Raw genomic sequence first — 15,332 nt, forward strand, 5'->3', positions numbered from 1 at the left:
CCATCTCTATGATTTGTCATATTTCTTGAACCCTAAATTTTAGGACTATAAATCACTGGCCACTGTTGTGGAAACAGCAGCAGAGAGAAATGCAATTTCCTCTTTCAAGAAGCATCTGAGTGTTATATATATATTGTTCATATTATATTTAGTCACCAGGCTTCTTGGATTTCTGCTAGCTACGTGAAAATGGGAAGCCACTTCAGGTTTTTAAGCCTTTGCCTCTTGGCATTGGTTGCATCAACTCAAGCTCAACTTAAGTTTGGTTTTTATGCCAAGAGCTGCCCAAAAGCTGAGCAAATCATCTTGAAGTTTGTTCATGAGCATATCCACAATGCTCCTTCCCTAGCAGCTGCATTAATCAGAATGCATTTTCATGATTGTTTCGTCAGGGTATGTGGTTCGATTATGCTCTAAGCTCCTTTAATTTTCACTTTACAATGTACTGTGTTGGGTGAAGGAGGTACCTAACATGAAGCATTTCAGGGATGTGATGGATCAGTGCTACTGAACTCAACAACCAATCAGGCTGAAAAGAATGCTCCTCCAAATCTCACAGTCAGAGGCTTTGACTTCATTGACAGAATAAAGAGCCTTGTTGAGGCTGAATGCCCTGGCGTGGTCTCTTGTGCTGATATCCTAACTTTGGCAGCCAGAGACACCATTGTAGCCACAGTAAGAGCTTAATCTTTATCAAGAAAGCTGAAGTATAAGCACAAAAGACTTCTGCTTCGTCTCTATCTTGACACTTTGATTTTGATAACAAAAAATTACTCATTATGGCTTTCAGGGTGGACCCTTTTGGAAAGTTCCGACAGGTCGAAGAGATGGGGTAGTCTCTATCTTGGAGGAAGCCAGAGATAACATTCCTGCTCCATCTCACAACATCACCACCCTGCAAACACTGTTTTCCAACCAAGGACTTGATTTGAAGGACTTGGTCCTGCTCTCTGGTACTTTTTTATTAAACAATTTCCTAAGCATTATTTTACTGAAATATAGCAGAATATCTGAATGGATCGCTTAGTTTTTAAGAATTTACTAATTATGTTTCAAATCTTCAGTAATTAATGACCTAGAGTTCAACTTATTTCAGGTGCTCACACAATTGGTGTGGCTCATTGCTCATCATTATCAAACCGCTTGTTCAACTTTACTGGGAAGGGTGATCAAGACCCTTCATTGGACAGTGAATATGCTGAAAATCTGAAAACCTTCAAGTGCAATGACATCAATAGGTTGAACACTACAAAGATTGAGATGGACCCTGGAAGCCGCAAGACATTTGACCTTGACTACTACAGACAAGTGATTAAGAGAAGGGGCCTATTCGAATCAGATGCTGCATTGTTGAATAATGCAGTTACTAAGTCTCAAATCATTGAATTGCTTCAAGGGTCAATTGAAAATTTCTTTGCTGAGTTTGCCAGCTCCATTGAGAAAATGGGAAGAATTAAGGTCAAGACAGGGACAGAAGGAGAGATCAGGAAGCATTGTGCATTTGTAAATAGCTAAGAATCTTGTCTTGTTCATGGATCAACAATCCTGGTAAATCTTGATAGTTTGATTTTGGGTTTGGTTATTTATGCTATGTCATGTGTTGTCTACAGATAAAAGACCCTTATGACATGGTTGTTGTACTTTTATGTTTGTTGGAATAAGTGGGTTCATGGTCATTCTTGTTTCAAACTTTGCTGCTAGATCTCTTCTAATAAGCAGCAGAATTTAGAGGGGATTTATTGTGCTGCACACAGCAGAGTTAATGTATTTTTGTGTAGTTCTTTTTTTTTTTTTTTATTATTACTAATGTACTTTTTCACTGTTTTTTGTTAATTAAATGCAATTTTTGTTTAAGTGAAGATGATTGTTTATTTATTTATTCAGATTCTGAATTTTTCTTGGTTATGGATTAATTGATTATTGATTAATAACATTTATCATTTGGTGAATGAACTAACATGTTTTTCAAGCAAAAAAGAAAAACAAACTGTCAAGCAAAAATCACTAAAGTTAAGATAAAAGGAACATGGAGATGTGAACATTACTTTTATATTAAGATAATTTATTCTCATATTATAAATTGAAGTTTCTATTTTAAAACGTGAAGATATTTTAATACATGATTCATATTTTCAAAATTTCCCACTTAATAATAAAGAACGTGGTATTCTGAATTATAGTAAGTCACGATTAATTAAAATAGTATTCAATATAAAGAGCGTGTAAATAATATATGTTGAATACATCACGAATGTAGTTTTTCATTTTTCACATTGAAGTAACTATCCAACTAATGGAAAGTTCTATTGGGTAAAGTATAGATATTTTTTATTTTGAGAACATAACAAATAGTAGCCACAAGTTTTAACATAAGTATATTCAAAATTATTCATACAATTTTTCTAAATTTTGACATTATAAACTACGGTTTTATTTCCTGCGACCCTGCCAGAAAGTAAATGCAGCAGTCAGTGAACAAATCATTGTTTAATCTTGTGATAGAGACACTGTTTAATCTTTCTGCCAACAACACATTCCAATTGTTTATATTGATGTAACATGAAAGAACTGGTGTAACAAATGTGGCATGCAGACAACTGTGGACCTATTGTTTGAAAGGACTCAAATTTCAAGACAGCAACAAAAGCCACTAACAATTGTTCCCTTTCAATTCCTCATTCCTTCGCTTTTCTTAGCATATCAACTTAATCTTCTGCATAAGAATAGTTACAAAATTATGGCTCTTCTTCAATGCACTTTGGACACCTGCATCTGAAACCATAATCTGCAAGGGATGCCTGCCTTTCTTCAAATGGAAGGTCCTCATCAACATATGATATGGTTATCTGCAAGTCCTTCCATGAGTTAATTAGTTGAACATGGCAATATATACAAAAAGTTATAAAATTTAATGTGGTAATTCCATATATGCTGTCTCCTTTTCTATAGCTTATTGTCATAAACATCCTTGTCATTTGGGTAGTATAAAATACCAAATTCCCATTAAATCTTTTGTTAAAAGTTACTGGCCTGCTAGATATTGGTATTAAGTATACACCTACCTCTTCTCCTTTACGAATGAACCTATGTGCAATTATTGTTGCCTGGCCATCTTTATCCTGTATGCACAATGTGTAAGGTTTTAAAGATAAATCTTTATTATGTTTAATGTCACAAACAAAATTACAGCAGAGGTAAGAAAAAATGCCCTGCATTTTTTCATTGTAAGAAAATCACTGACAGGCTACATAAATAAGTATGACAAAACATGTTGAATCCAATAGAGAAATAAACATAAATTTAATATTGGCACAAACAACAAATAAGTAGTTGATAGCATGCTCTGAAGTCTGAACCTGCGTTGTTTAAGCAATTGTTATAATAAGATTACTATCAGAAATGGACCATGACTAACTAACTATCTGGTAAAAGTCAACTCCAGGAAGGAGAATTTTCCTGGTTGATGAGTAATTTAGCCATATTCTTGGGTTATGTGAGCTATCAAAACAAAACAATATTGTGCAAGTAATTTACAATAGTATGAAAAAGCAACATGCTTAACTAACCAAGCAAGCATGAAAGGAGAACTTCAACCCATTAAGAGCTAGGGGATTCTGTAAACACACATGGCATGCACATGTATAAAGGGAATTCTCATTTTCTTTTTCATGTTAAAATTAAAACAGATTCATGATAATAGATTTATAACGCCAAAAAATTACTATAATCAATAATCTCTTACATCAAATGTAATGAAGTAAAAAATGCAATGCAATCAACTCAAACCAAATCAAGTAGTAAATAAGATAAAGCTTGTTTTGCCCCCACGTACCTCATCTCTTTTGAAAGCTTTGGCATTAGGACAACAGGAATGGTTCATGCAGCTTTGCAAAGGAAAAAATGCAGTCCCTAAAATAAAATTCATCAACCACATAGATTTATCACTCAACATTTAAAATTAAAGATCAAAATGAATGAGGATATACACCACATAGATAGAAGGAAAATGATACACAGAATCGAAATTGCACTATATCATATTAAATAGGTACATTCTCGGGGTATTTGAGCGACCCTGAGAAGACAAGCTACCCTCCTCTCTTGGATTCGCTTCCTTTTTATAACATCCCCTTCTTTGGTTAGTTACCTAACTAACACTTAATGTTCTGTTGTATTGAATAATGGCTATTGGTTCCTTGCTTCAAATCTATTCCTTCTCTCATAGATCCTGTTCATTGGAAGTGTTATAATAAAATTAGTACCTTCGCAACAAATAGAATAGTCTTCACCAAGTGCATCCAGAATAGGTTGCGTAATTTTCTCAGCCTCTTCCTGCCATTAATGTCAGCAAAAATAGTAAAAAGAACTAATTCTTTTTTAGATGATGTATCATAGCAATGAGAAATAAAGCCAAACCTTGTTAGGATGTGTCAGATCATCAATGTATAAAAAGTAATCCTCCACCGGAGAAGCCACAACCAAATCACTGGCAATATAGACTTATGATTATATTAGTATGATCCAAAATTTATAATTTCAGGTGCTCAGTTTACTTCAATGGCTATACCTATAATGCAATATTCAAGCATTGTTTTAATGGAAGCAAACAAGACATAAAATATAGCTTGGAAGAATAGAACTAAAACAAAGCTCTATACAGTATGCTCTTACAGATTATTCAGCTCAAACATGCCAATGATATGTCCATAGATTTCAAGGGAGAATACTGGAAAGCGTCAAGGATTAAGCCATTTAAAGCTAAAGTTTCAGGAAGAAAAAAGTGAAACTGTTTCACCGGGCATACACATAAAGAACAGATCACAAAATCAGTATGTGTAAGGATACATGGCTCACATTCCTTGTCAAATATGGCTGCCTTAAGAAGTTGTAGAGACTGAAACATCAAATTAAGATGCATAAAATTAGTTATACAATAAGCATAAAATCAGTGAATATATCATGTCCTACCATGCACTTTGAGGAATCTCACCTCAAATGCCAACTCTTTGATTTGCAGCCTGAATGATGCTTCGTCAGAAGAATCCACATCATCTGGCAAAGCAATACAGTCCCACCACCTACAAATATTTCGAAGTGACTTGTTGTCCATAGTTCAAATAAATCATACTACAATGTTCACCATCAAATGGAACAAGAAGATCATGGCATTCTCTTCCCGGAAGTATCATATGTGAATGATAGTTAAACTAAAATTATTCTTTTGAACAATGAGGTTGATATATTATTAGATCAGTTTTACAAGGTAGTTTGTTGGAATGAGAACTATACTTGCATGAAACAGTGATAGCAAATCAAAGTTTTATAAAAGACCTAATTCACTCCCAACAGATTGATAAAATGGGTAATTAAACTATAGGTCAGAAAAGAAAATATCTTGGATTTTCTCCAGCTCAACTCAATGAAGACTATACAATTTAGACAACCCTACAACACATGAATATGTGATGTAAAATATATATTAATAGTATTTTAAAAACCTTTATTACTTGAAAACATGGTGCAATGTATGCCAGGAATCATGTATATATGTCAAATACTTTTCCTCAAAGATTTCAATGATGCATTAGGAAAGTATTAGCTTCTGTATTAAGGCCTCGTATAGACATGTAAAATTTGTAAGTAACAACCTTCTCTTGTGTCCCATTGATATAGGCCTCCAAGCTTCCAAAAGAAAAGATAAACTACGGTGATTTGAAACACAGGATGTATCATGTTTCACTTGTTTTCCAAGACTGGCTGCTTTCAACTTGCGATATCTTAATATGGTTGAAGAAATAGCCTAGTCATAAAATCCAACAAGATGTCAGATAAATAGAGAAAATGTATGCAAGACTGGTGAAAATAGCTTATTTCATAAGTTGGGCATCTAAAACTACACACATGTACGTCTAATATCAAATTAAAGACCACCTTAGACAGAACAGAAAGATATATGTGATAGATAAAAGGAGCACAAGATTTTGAGGAAGAACACTTGAAAGTAAAATTTTCACAAGAATGTTTTTTATTTGATTTGATAGATATGTTGGCATTTACTAAAAAGTACGTACTAAACCTTGTTGAACTCTAATGACAATAATACCTGGTTGGTGTTGTTATCAGATATTTGTGCATAAACAGCATACATGTGCGTGTGCATTTTTTCAAGCAGCATTCAATACTTAAGAAATTCAGAGAAAAATTAAACCTCACCTTTGCAGCAAGTATGAATATATCGTTTGTTTCTGGGAGAAAAAGGAAAGATATAAATGAGCAAGAAATGAAAAAAAAAAAAAAAAGGAAAAGCAGATAAATTTAGAATGTTTAAAATTATTCACCCCTCTAGGAGTCTTACCATTAGCATGTTTGTTGAATTTAAGGAGTGCCTCTCTACGAGCTGGATCAGAACTCTCACCAGTACAGAGTAGCAAATGGGAGGATTCCCAATCAGCCTCTGCACATAACATGCTACAGGTATTGACTACGCCATCAGAAGAGATTATATCATACTTCAAAACGCAAAATGTGCACAACAGATATCACAGTAACCACAGGAAGCTAAAGTTAAGAAAAGCCATTACATGGGAAATCTTTTAAAGACCACATGAATACCATATTGTGCTGTTTGTAAAATTTGGGCACATAAAACATTGTGCAAATCATTAAGGAGTCCAAGTCTTATCCTTTTTTCAATCTAATGGACCTTGAAAAGTTTGTGAGAATGGATAAAAAGCTGTCTGAGACTCAGTAGGCCAGAATTGTTATTGCTTGTGCAGTATTTGTCTTTATGTAGTTATGCAGGCAATTATTTAGGTACATAAGCATAAGTAATTTTTTGTGTGTGTACTATTTCTGAATTTATGCAGTTGTTTAGACAGTTATAGATTGTTATGACAGATAGTGTGATGGTTTAAGTGTATGAAGCTTGGGGGAGGTTATTTATTGGGTAGTTTAACTAATTGCTGAATGCAGAAGGAGGAGACTCCTTGTTAGGGGGAAACCTGTGCTGTCAATGTCTTGAATTGTAAAACTGTCCCAATGACCAAATTGTTTCCGTAATAAATACATAATTCAGTATGCTTACTCTTGAGTTTAATACAATCCCAAACAAAAGATGTATCAAAATTAATGCTCTCAGTAGGTTTCTTATTATATTCTTGCTTTAAAGTATATAGAGGGGGTTTACTGGTAAGAGGTAACTGTACAGTAGCGAAGTGTCAAACTATCAAATCTATAATCAATTTCACTCTTAAATAATTAAATGAAAAGAAATTTTAGCAAGTCTTGAAAGTAATCATTTATTCCTGCTGCTTGGCTTGGCAGTAAACTTTGACAAAATAAAATCATTGTATATACTCTATTTTTCTCCTTCAAGCAACCATAGTCTTACCTGCAATAGTAAGCTTCTCCACATCCTCCAGGGCATGGAACAGCCGGCAACAAGGTGAACTTCTCGGAGCAAGGCAAAACCAGTTGGCCATTCATTAATGATTCCACAACACCCTCAGGAAGAGGAACCTTAGTTTTGGAAATCCCAGAAGTACATTGCTGAGTATTCTCTTCTTCATCAGATGAATCCATTCCATGGAAGTGTTGTGAAGAGTTTCCGACATCACATCCATGACTCTCATTGGCCCTTAGTTGCTTCATGTAAAGCCTCCTTCCTATTTGAAGTTCAATGGAACCAATAAAACGAAAGCAGAAACTACAGACCAAACAATCAATCTGCAAAGAATGGTAGACAATAAGGGACAGAAACAAACATCTTTAATTTGACTACACAAAAACAGAATAGTGAAAATAAAACAAACCTTGTTAAGGGAATGTTGAACCCCTACAAACATGGGGTCCTTCAGAACAAGTTCTCCCTCTTTGAAGTCCATGTCTGCATATACACCTGCAGTTTTCAAATTGCAGAAGAAGCACACAATGTAAAACATCTTAAAACAAGAGTAATAATTTACGTGGTCATTGAATAACAAATCGTTTTTGTTGATTTTTTTTTTCCGAGTCACATGTACAATTATTTCTAATTGGTTTATACTTCATAGCAAAAAACTTGCATACAACTTCAACTCATAAAACAAATTGAAAGAAGTAAATATATACATTTAACAACTTTTAATGCGAAAATAATAGAAATACACGCTCCTCGAATTACTGAAAAAAAAAAAAAAAAACCTTTTCCAAAGTTGCCATCCTGTTTGACTGAGATACCAGAGCACCCTCTTGAAGACAAAAGGTTGTGATAATATTCCTGAATCAAGAACAGAAAAAAATGAGGAGGGTTGAGAAATGTATCTCATAAATGAATAAACGAATGAAGAGATTACCTGTACTTGAAGAGGTGAGGGAGGAGAGAGAAGAGCAGAGATTTCAGAGGCACACGCCAACCCAATAGGGCAAACAGGCTCCATTGAAGGTTGGAAGAGAGTGAGAGTGAGAATGAGTTTGATGTCAGCAACACAACAAGGGTCACAAACACATGACGGCGCTCAAAAACCACATAGTACCAACCATAACAGTAACATCGGAAGGTTTTAATTTATTGGCTTGTTTGTTTTCAATGTCAAAATACCAATCTGTTTGTGCTACAAATAATATTATGTGCAGGAATAAGAAACATTGTAGTTTTTATATTCTTTAATACACTATTTTTTTTAAAAAAATCATTCTTTACGGTTGTTTTTAATTTGATTCGAATATTTTAAGGTAAATTCTTGACAATGCCATGCCACGGTTTCGACACCCCAGAAAGAGCCTTGAAAATGATCGATAAGTAAAGAATTAAATCGCAGACTTACTCTGTAAAAAGGGACAATAAGAAAAACTGAGTATTATGTGAAGGTAAAAAAAGATTGAGAAAAATATTTTCAACTCAATCTCATTGAGACTTCTTATAAGCCAGTCCAATTTATTGTATTATTTCTTCTAAACTATCTATTTCATGATAACAATTTTAACACAATTACTCACTATTTTATGCTTTATTATGTAGATTATGAACCCTTTAAATGAGTGTGCCTACTCATTGCGTAAAACTTTTTCTTTTGAAAAAAAAAATATTAAAGATGTATCTATCGTATGATTGTCCGTCATATACCAATGAAATATTTAATCATATATATATATATATATATATATATATATATATATTATTAAGCGAGTCACTAGTGGATCTTGATCACTAAACAAATTGGTGAATCTTAAGTTAGACCAGGTTAACCTTAATGCTAATTAACTTAAAGATAAAATATAATTACCAGTAATTAGATGATTAGGCTAACGTTAATTAAAAGCTCACCCTAAAACTTATAAATAGAGGTTTGAGGTAACGAGGTATGTAATTTGCATTTTGTGTGTCATTAATTCTTAATTACCAACATATTTTGGCATCAAAATATTTTCTACAGGTATCCTCTGAACAGTTTAGATAAGCGGTTCGACTTAGTACTTGGATTTTAGGACAACATTTAGACTTTGGACGATCACCACAACTTAGACCGTTAACCTCAACCCCATACTTGGCTCTATTAAAGGAGGCTCAGCTGATGACGCAAAAGAAAAGTCGCTTAGTGTAAGGAAAAGAAGAAGGTTGTTGAGGCCGAGGTGAAGAAGCTAGAAAAGGCCAACTTCATTCGAGAGGTTACATACACCACGTGGTTGACGAACGTGGTTATGTTGAAAAAGTAAAACAATTAATGGATGATGTCCATAGACTTCACCAACCTAAATAAGGCCTGTCTAAAGGATGCTTACCCTTTCTCCAACATTCATGGGCTAGTGGATGACTTGTCAAGCCATCAGATCCTTAACTTCCTATATGTGTATCCTAGGTAGAATTAGATGCCTATGTACCATCTTGTTAAGGATATAACAACCTTAATCACCGAACATGCAAATTATTGTTATAAGGATATTCCATTCGGTATAAAGAATGCTGGAGCCATATACCACCGACTCATGGACAAGATCTTCCATACTAGTGCAAAAACAACTTATAACGTCACGCGTTTAACATCGAACCACTCAATAGCCAACATTAAAAATGACCGGTGGTATTTTTGTAAATAAATGCAATTATTAGACATCGTTTAGAATTGTAATTCGATGTTAAAGAATATAAAATGTCAAATGCCCCAACGTTAGACATTAAAAGGTTAGTGAATTAAAAAAAAAATTGAGCGGGAGATTGAAAATTCATTCACTTTATCTTAGCGCGCATGACCCTTTTCTCTGCTCAAACTTTTTTCAAACGAAGTTTGACGACCATCACATGTAATCTTTCTTTCATTAGATACAAATGCATGTTAATTAACTTTAGGTATGACTTTCGTTTGTTTTCACCGATTATTTTCTTGTTCTTGTCCTTCATAGGCACATTCTGCTTTCTCTCTCACTGATGACAACACTTTATTCCGATGAACCGAGGTTAGTTTTCATTTTCGTTTTCGTTTTCCTTTTGAAGAAATTATTTGTTGATAACTTGTTTGTTATTTTTTTGTTGAACTTGTTTGATGTTGTTGTTGTTTGGTTGAACTTGTTTGTTATTATTGTTTGATGTTTGATTGAACTTCTTTGTTGTTTGTTATTGTTCTTTGATTGATCCTATATTACTGTTCATAGTTTATGCTTTATAAAATACCAAAAACTGAAAATTGTTGTTTTTTCTGCTTTCAGGTCTCGTACAGCTATAAAAGAGGATCACAATTATTTAAAAAAAATAAAAAGAATTTATTAACGTCGTATATTGACAAAATTCGACGTTATTTAATGTCGAATATTGACATAATTCGACGTTAAATAACATTGTATATTGACAAAATTCAACTTTAAATTAATGTCGAATTTTTTAAATTTGACGTCAATTTAACGTCTCCTTATATAAAGTCGTTATTGAATTCGACGTGAAAGGCCAAAAATATTCGACGTTATATGTTGTTTTTGTACTAGTGCCACCATTAAATAAGCCCATGCATGGAGGTTTATGTGGATGGCATGGTGGTAAGTAACTAGTCGGTTTGAGGAGCATATAAGAGATTTGGAGGAGGTCTTTGATCAGAACAAGCGCTACAACATGCAGTTGAACCCCTCCAAGTGTACTTTCAGTTTGGAGTAGACAAGTTTTAAGACTTCATGTTTATCGCATGGAACATTGAGGAAAACCAAACAAGTGTGCAGCCTTTCAGGAGATGAGGAGCCCATAAAACCTGAAGGAAGTGCATGACTAGCGGGTTGCCTTATCTCTTTCTCTCTTCATTTGACAAAAAGGGTAGAGGAGTTGGTATTGTACTCGAAGGACCGAACAATACATTGATAGAACACTCTTTAGCGTTCAAATTTAAAGTTTCTAATCACCATATTGAGTATGAGGCCTTAATTGGAGGTCTCACCTTGGCCAAGGTTTTGAGAGCATATTGAGTAGATTTTAAACAGACTCCTAGGTAGTGGTCAAACAAATGAATGGAACATTCTAAATCAAGGATGATAAACTCCTCTAGTACTTCAACAAAGCTAAAAAAAATTATCAAGGGCAGACATGATGTCCAAGCTTGTGAGCGACAAGGAGAATGGGAAATTGTCTATGGTGATAAGGAAAGTGTTAACGAAGCCAACAATGGAGTGCTTGTCCACATTTGTAGCCGAATGGGAGGACTAGAGGAAGAAAATCAAGACCTTGATGAGGAAACAATAAGGAGGCAAAGTCATAAGCCCACCCAATGCCAAAAATATTGCTCGTTTCATTTCCATCGGAAAAGATCTATACATGAGAGGGTTCGACAGCCACAAATCGAGCGATTAACCATATCTTGGATTATCAGTTATCGGTAAGGCCACATTAACCTTAATGTTGATCAACTTAAAGATAAAGTATGATTACCAACAATTGGGTCGTAATTAGACTAGTGTTAATTAAAAGCTTATTCTGAAACTTATAAACAGAGGTTTGAGGCAAAAAGGTAGGTGATTTGCATTTACTGTGCTATTAATTCATAACTACCAATGTTGAGCTAACTTTGGTATTGAAGTATCTTCTACAAGTACCCTCTGAATGGTTTGGGAGGTCGGTTCGCCCTGATACTTAGATTTTAGGACAATATTCAAATTTTTAACAACTTACCACAGCTTAAACCATTGACCTCGACCCATACCCAAAACAATATATAAATTATAAGTTTAAATTATAAATATTATGTTCAAGGTTGAGCTTGTTCTTCATATAGAAAGGTGATTATTTTTATGAAATCAAATATAAAATTTAGTAAATGTTTTTCTTATTTAGGACATATTATTTATTTACATTTTCTTAATAGAAACAATTTTTTATTTTACTGGTTTTATAAAATTTAAATTTTTTATTTTCTTAAATTTAAATTTTACTATTTTAATATAGTACCGGAATATATTTTTGTTTTCCTTTATTCTTATTTATAGCTTTATTACTTAACACATCTAAGACATAAATAATAAAAGATATAATTTAATAATGTGAAAATACTTATTTATTATTATTGTGTATAGTAATATTATCGAAAGGGTTGTTTCATACTTAGATATCATGTATCAACAGGATTAAGACCTAATTGTAAACCAACTAATGCAATTTGAAAAAGTGCAAAGTATGATTTGTTAAGTTTTTATTTCTTTTATTATTTTCTTTCAAGGTTACCACTAATTTAAATAAGGGAGATTTAATAATTAAAATGCTTTAGGTGGAAAACATAGATAGAAGTGGAAGAAGAAGGTAGAGTTATCAAAATGGGTTAAAATGTACAATCATTATGGGTTCGAGTTGGTTATGCTAAAAAAAAAATACAATTTTGATAGGATTAAAAATGAACCTGAGGCACTAAGAGTTTGACTTACTAATTCACCTAAAAATTCTAAATATTAAATTATATTAAAAAAATGAAAACCATAAATGTTCTCGTTGATTTGATTTGAAGCACAGTGCTCGCCGAGCATGCTTATTTGTAGATTTGAAGCGAATTGTGTTCCTTTGCATGCTCCTCCATTAGTGATCCTTTGCAAATTTGAAGCAAATAGTGTTCCTTTGGATGCTCCTTCGTATGCTCTCTTTTCGATTGTTGTTTCTGTTAAGAAGTGGACTTTAAGTCTAACTCAATCCCACAAAATTGGCTTATAAGCTGAGGTTTGCACCCACTTATATACTCTAAATTGGCCTTATCTCTAGTTGATGTGGTACTTCCAACACACCCTCCTCACGCCAAGGTATATACTTCTCGAGTGTGAGACTAGACATTAATTGGTGGTCCGATAACGAGTGAAACAATATGCTCAACAAACAACAAATATCGTTAGGATAGGCTCTAACCATAGCACTGATACCATGTTGAAGATAATGAAAATTATGTTTGAGATTAATCTCCTTGTATATATGCATAGGTCTTCTATTTATAATAGAAGAAATATGAACTATGCCCAAAATACAAATAAGAAATACAAACAAACTAACTAAAGATAAAAGATACATATAAACTAAATATAATATATCTAACACTCCTCCTCAAGCTGGAGCATACAAATTGTATGAACCAAGCTTGAAATTAATAAACTCAATTTGAAATATATGATTTGTCTTCAAGAGTGTGCAGCAAACAGATGTGCAATCACAAACAACAACTTACGAATTGGATAGTGGTGGACAACTGCGAAACTTCAACTAGCACCATGAAACTTCAAGTAGGATGACTTTGACAAAGGAGATTTCCATAAAAGTGGATGATGACCAACAATGGTAGAGAACGACAAATTGCAGGGACTGGATTGCCATCAAGTAAGTATGGGGCCTACAGTGGCTGAAAGCGACAAAACTGCAGGGACTACCATTTCTGACTAGTGGGGCCTGCAGTGGCTGGAAACATTCTCCCTCTCACAACGAACGACGAAAATGACGGCGCGCTGATGACAAATCGTGAAAGTGGAAGATCATAATAGTCTTCTTTATTCATCAAAGGACCTAAAATTAGATCTGACAAAGGGTTGGTGACTTGGTGTTGAGATTCCTTGGTGTTAACCACCGACTGTCCTTGGAGACTTGTAAATAAATGACACCCAACAGGAGCATCATAACTACTACAACTTACAAAGCATAAGGATGACAGATTTGAGGAACAAAGATTGGGACTTATGATGACATTAAAATGCCAAAGACAAGTCCAAAGGTTCTGTTGAATACTCCTAAATGGTGATACTTAGCACTATATCACAAGATGTACGTGTTAAACAAACTAGACTCCAGCCCAAAAAGAAAGTGACCAACAACGATCAACAACCGAAGAAAGAAGTGACGTGGTGGTGTCAAGAGCGGTCTACTGAACATCATTGTTGAGAACAAAAAAATGGCTTTCTAGAGTCATCTACCAGTTTATCCCTCGCAAGAGTAAGGATTCAGTTTCTTGTGAAAATATTTATATCTGAACAAGAAGAAAAGGACTTAGGATCCAAACCTTAAGTCTGAATTACAACCACCGAAACCATTGGTGGTGTAGAAAGCCCTTCAGAAGAGGCACGAACAACAACAACACGACTTGATTGGCCACTACTCCCTCACTAATGAGATGAAGTGGAAACACGAGGTACGATGGGTGGAATCTATGGCTGACACACCTTGAGGAGAATCTGAGGCTGAGCTAGTGATGAATCTAGTGAGAAGGAAAGAAAACGAAGATGTTGTTATGGAGGAAGATATGAAGGTCCAGCACGACGCAGTGTCATTCCAACACCAAGAAGGCGACACATGACAAACACGCGTCCAGACGAAACTAGTTCTGACTCTGACATGTTTGGTCACTAGACGAAACTGTGACGGTGGCCGACGAGTTCGAAGGCCGGTAGTGGAGCGCGTGGATGAGAACTAGTCTTTGGCATTAGCGGGGATGGTCGTCGCTCGAGGAGGCAATCTAGATCTGTTGGTCGCTTAACTAAATTATGTTGATGCAGACAACGGTGGACGACGACCGACGGTGGATGGCCGACGAAAGGCGACAATCGGAGGTGGACGATGGCGACCAACGGTCGACGGTGGTGGCAGCCGACGACACCAGATAGATGATACGAGACAAAAGAAACTTGTTGTCAAAAATACTGAAGAAGGGCCAGGTCAAGCACTACAAGCTTGATCTTGAGGCTAAGAGAGACAAAATTACTCATTGATGTATTTCAAAAAAGATAAGATTTTTAAGGCCGTCGATGGCATTGGCCACCGACGACAACAAAAACAGAGTAGAAAAAGACTTAGACAACATGGCTCGATACCATGTTAAAGATAATGAAAATTATGTATGGGATTAATCTCCTTTTATATATAC

The 15,332-nt window shown here is 34.6% G+C and overlaps 2 protein-coding genes across 2 annotated transcripts; one reads left to right on the forward strand and one right to left on the reverse strand.

Moving 5' to 3' along the window:
* The first annotated feature begins 56 nt into the window (after positions 1-56).
* On the forward strand, positions 57-1,864 carry LOC106760986 (peroxidase 39). Its single transcript, XM_014644448.2, has 4 exons — positions 57-393; positions 487-675; positions 791-953; positions 1,097-1,864. The coding sequence occupies exons 1-4, from the start codon at positions 190-192 to the stop codon at positions 1,513-1,515; spliced, it is 975 nt and encodes a 324-aa protein (XP_014499934.1). The 5' UTR covers positions 57-189; the 3' UTR covers positions 1,516-1,864.
* A 604-nt stretch (positions 1,865-2,468) lies between these two features.
* Positions 2,469-8,583, reverse strand: LOC106759956 (SET and MYND domain-containing protein 5). Its single transcript, XM_014643360.2, has 15 exons — positions 8,334-8,583; positions 8,182-8,257; positions 7,812-7,897; positions 7,391-7,725; positions 6,356-6,468; positions 6,214-6,245; positions 5,649-5,800; positions 4,991-5,078; positions 4,846-4,894; positions 4,672-4,726; positions 4,417-4,486; positions 4,263-4,332; positions 3,833-3,909; positions 3,063-3,119; positions 2,469-2,846 (listed from the first exon to the last, which is right to left on the reverse strand). Exons 1-15 carry the CDS (start codon positions 8,415-8,417, stop codon positions 2,736-2,738), a joined length of 1,455 nt encoding a protein of 484 aa, XP_014498846.1. The 5' UTR covers positions 8,418-8,583; the 3' UTR covers positions 2,469-2,735.
* Positions 8,584-15,332: the final 6,749 nt, after the last annotated feature.

The sequence above is a fragment of the Vigna radiata genome, chromosome 5 (assembly GCF_000741045.1).
Source record: "Vigna radiata var. radiata cultivar VC1973A chromosome 5, Vradiata_ver6, whole genome shotgun sequence".
Classification (NCBI taxonomy): domain Eukaryota; kingdom Viridiplantae; phylum Streptophyta; class Magnoliopsida; order Fabales; family Fabaceae; genus Vigna; species Vigna radiata.

Excerpts from the sequence above, each read along its gene's own strand:
- LOC106759956 (XM_014643360.2), bottom strand. The coding sequence starts at position 8,417 with ATGGAGCCTGTTTGCCCTATTGGGTTGGCGTGTGCCTCTGAAATCTCT. Across the intron at positions 8,258-8,333 it reads CCTCACCTCTTCAAGTACAG|GAATATTATCACAACCTTTT; the intron begins GTAATCTCTTCA and ends TTCTTGATTCAG. Across the intron at positions 6,246-6,355 it reads ATTCAACAAACATGCTAATG|AAACAAACGATATATTCATA; the intron begins GTAAGACTCCTA and ends TTTTTCTCCCAG.
- LOC106760986 (XM_014644448.2), top strand. The coding sequence starts at position 190 with ATGGGAAGCCACTTCAGGTTTTTAAGCCTTTGCCTCTTGGCATTGGTT. Across the intron at positions 394-486 it reads TTCATGATTGTTTCGTCAGG|GGATGTGATGGATCAGTGCT; the intron begins GTATGTGGTTCG and ends GAAGCATTTCAG. Across the intron at positions 954-1,096 it reads GGACTTGGTCCTGCTCTCTG|GTGCTCACACAATTGGTGTG; the intron begins GTACTTTTTTAT and ends AACTTATTTCAG.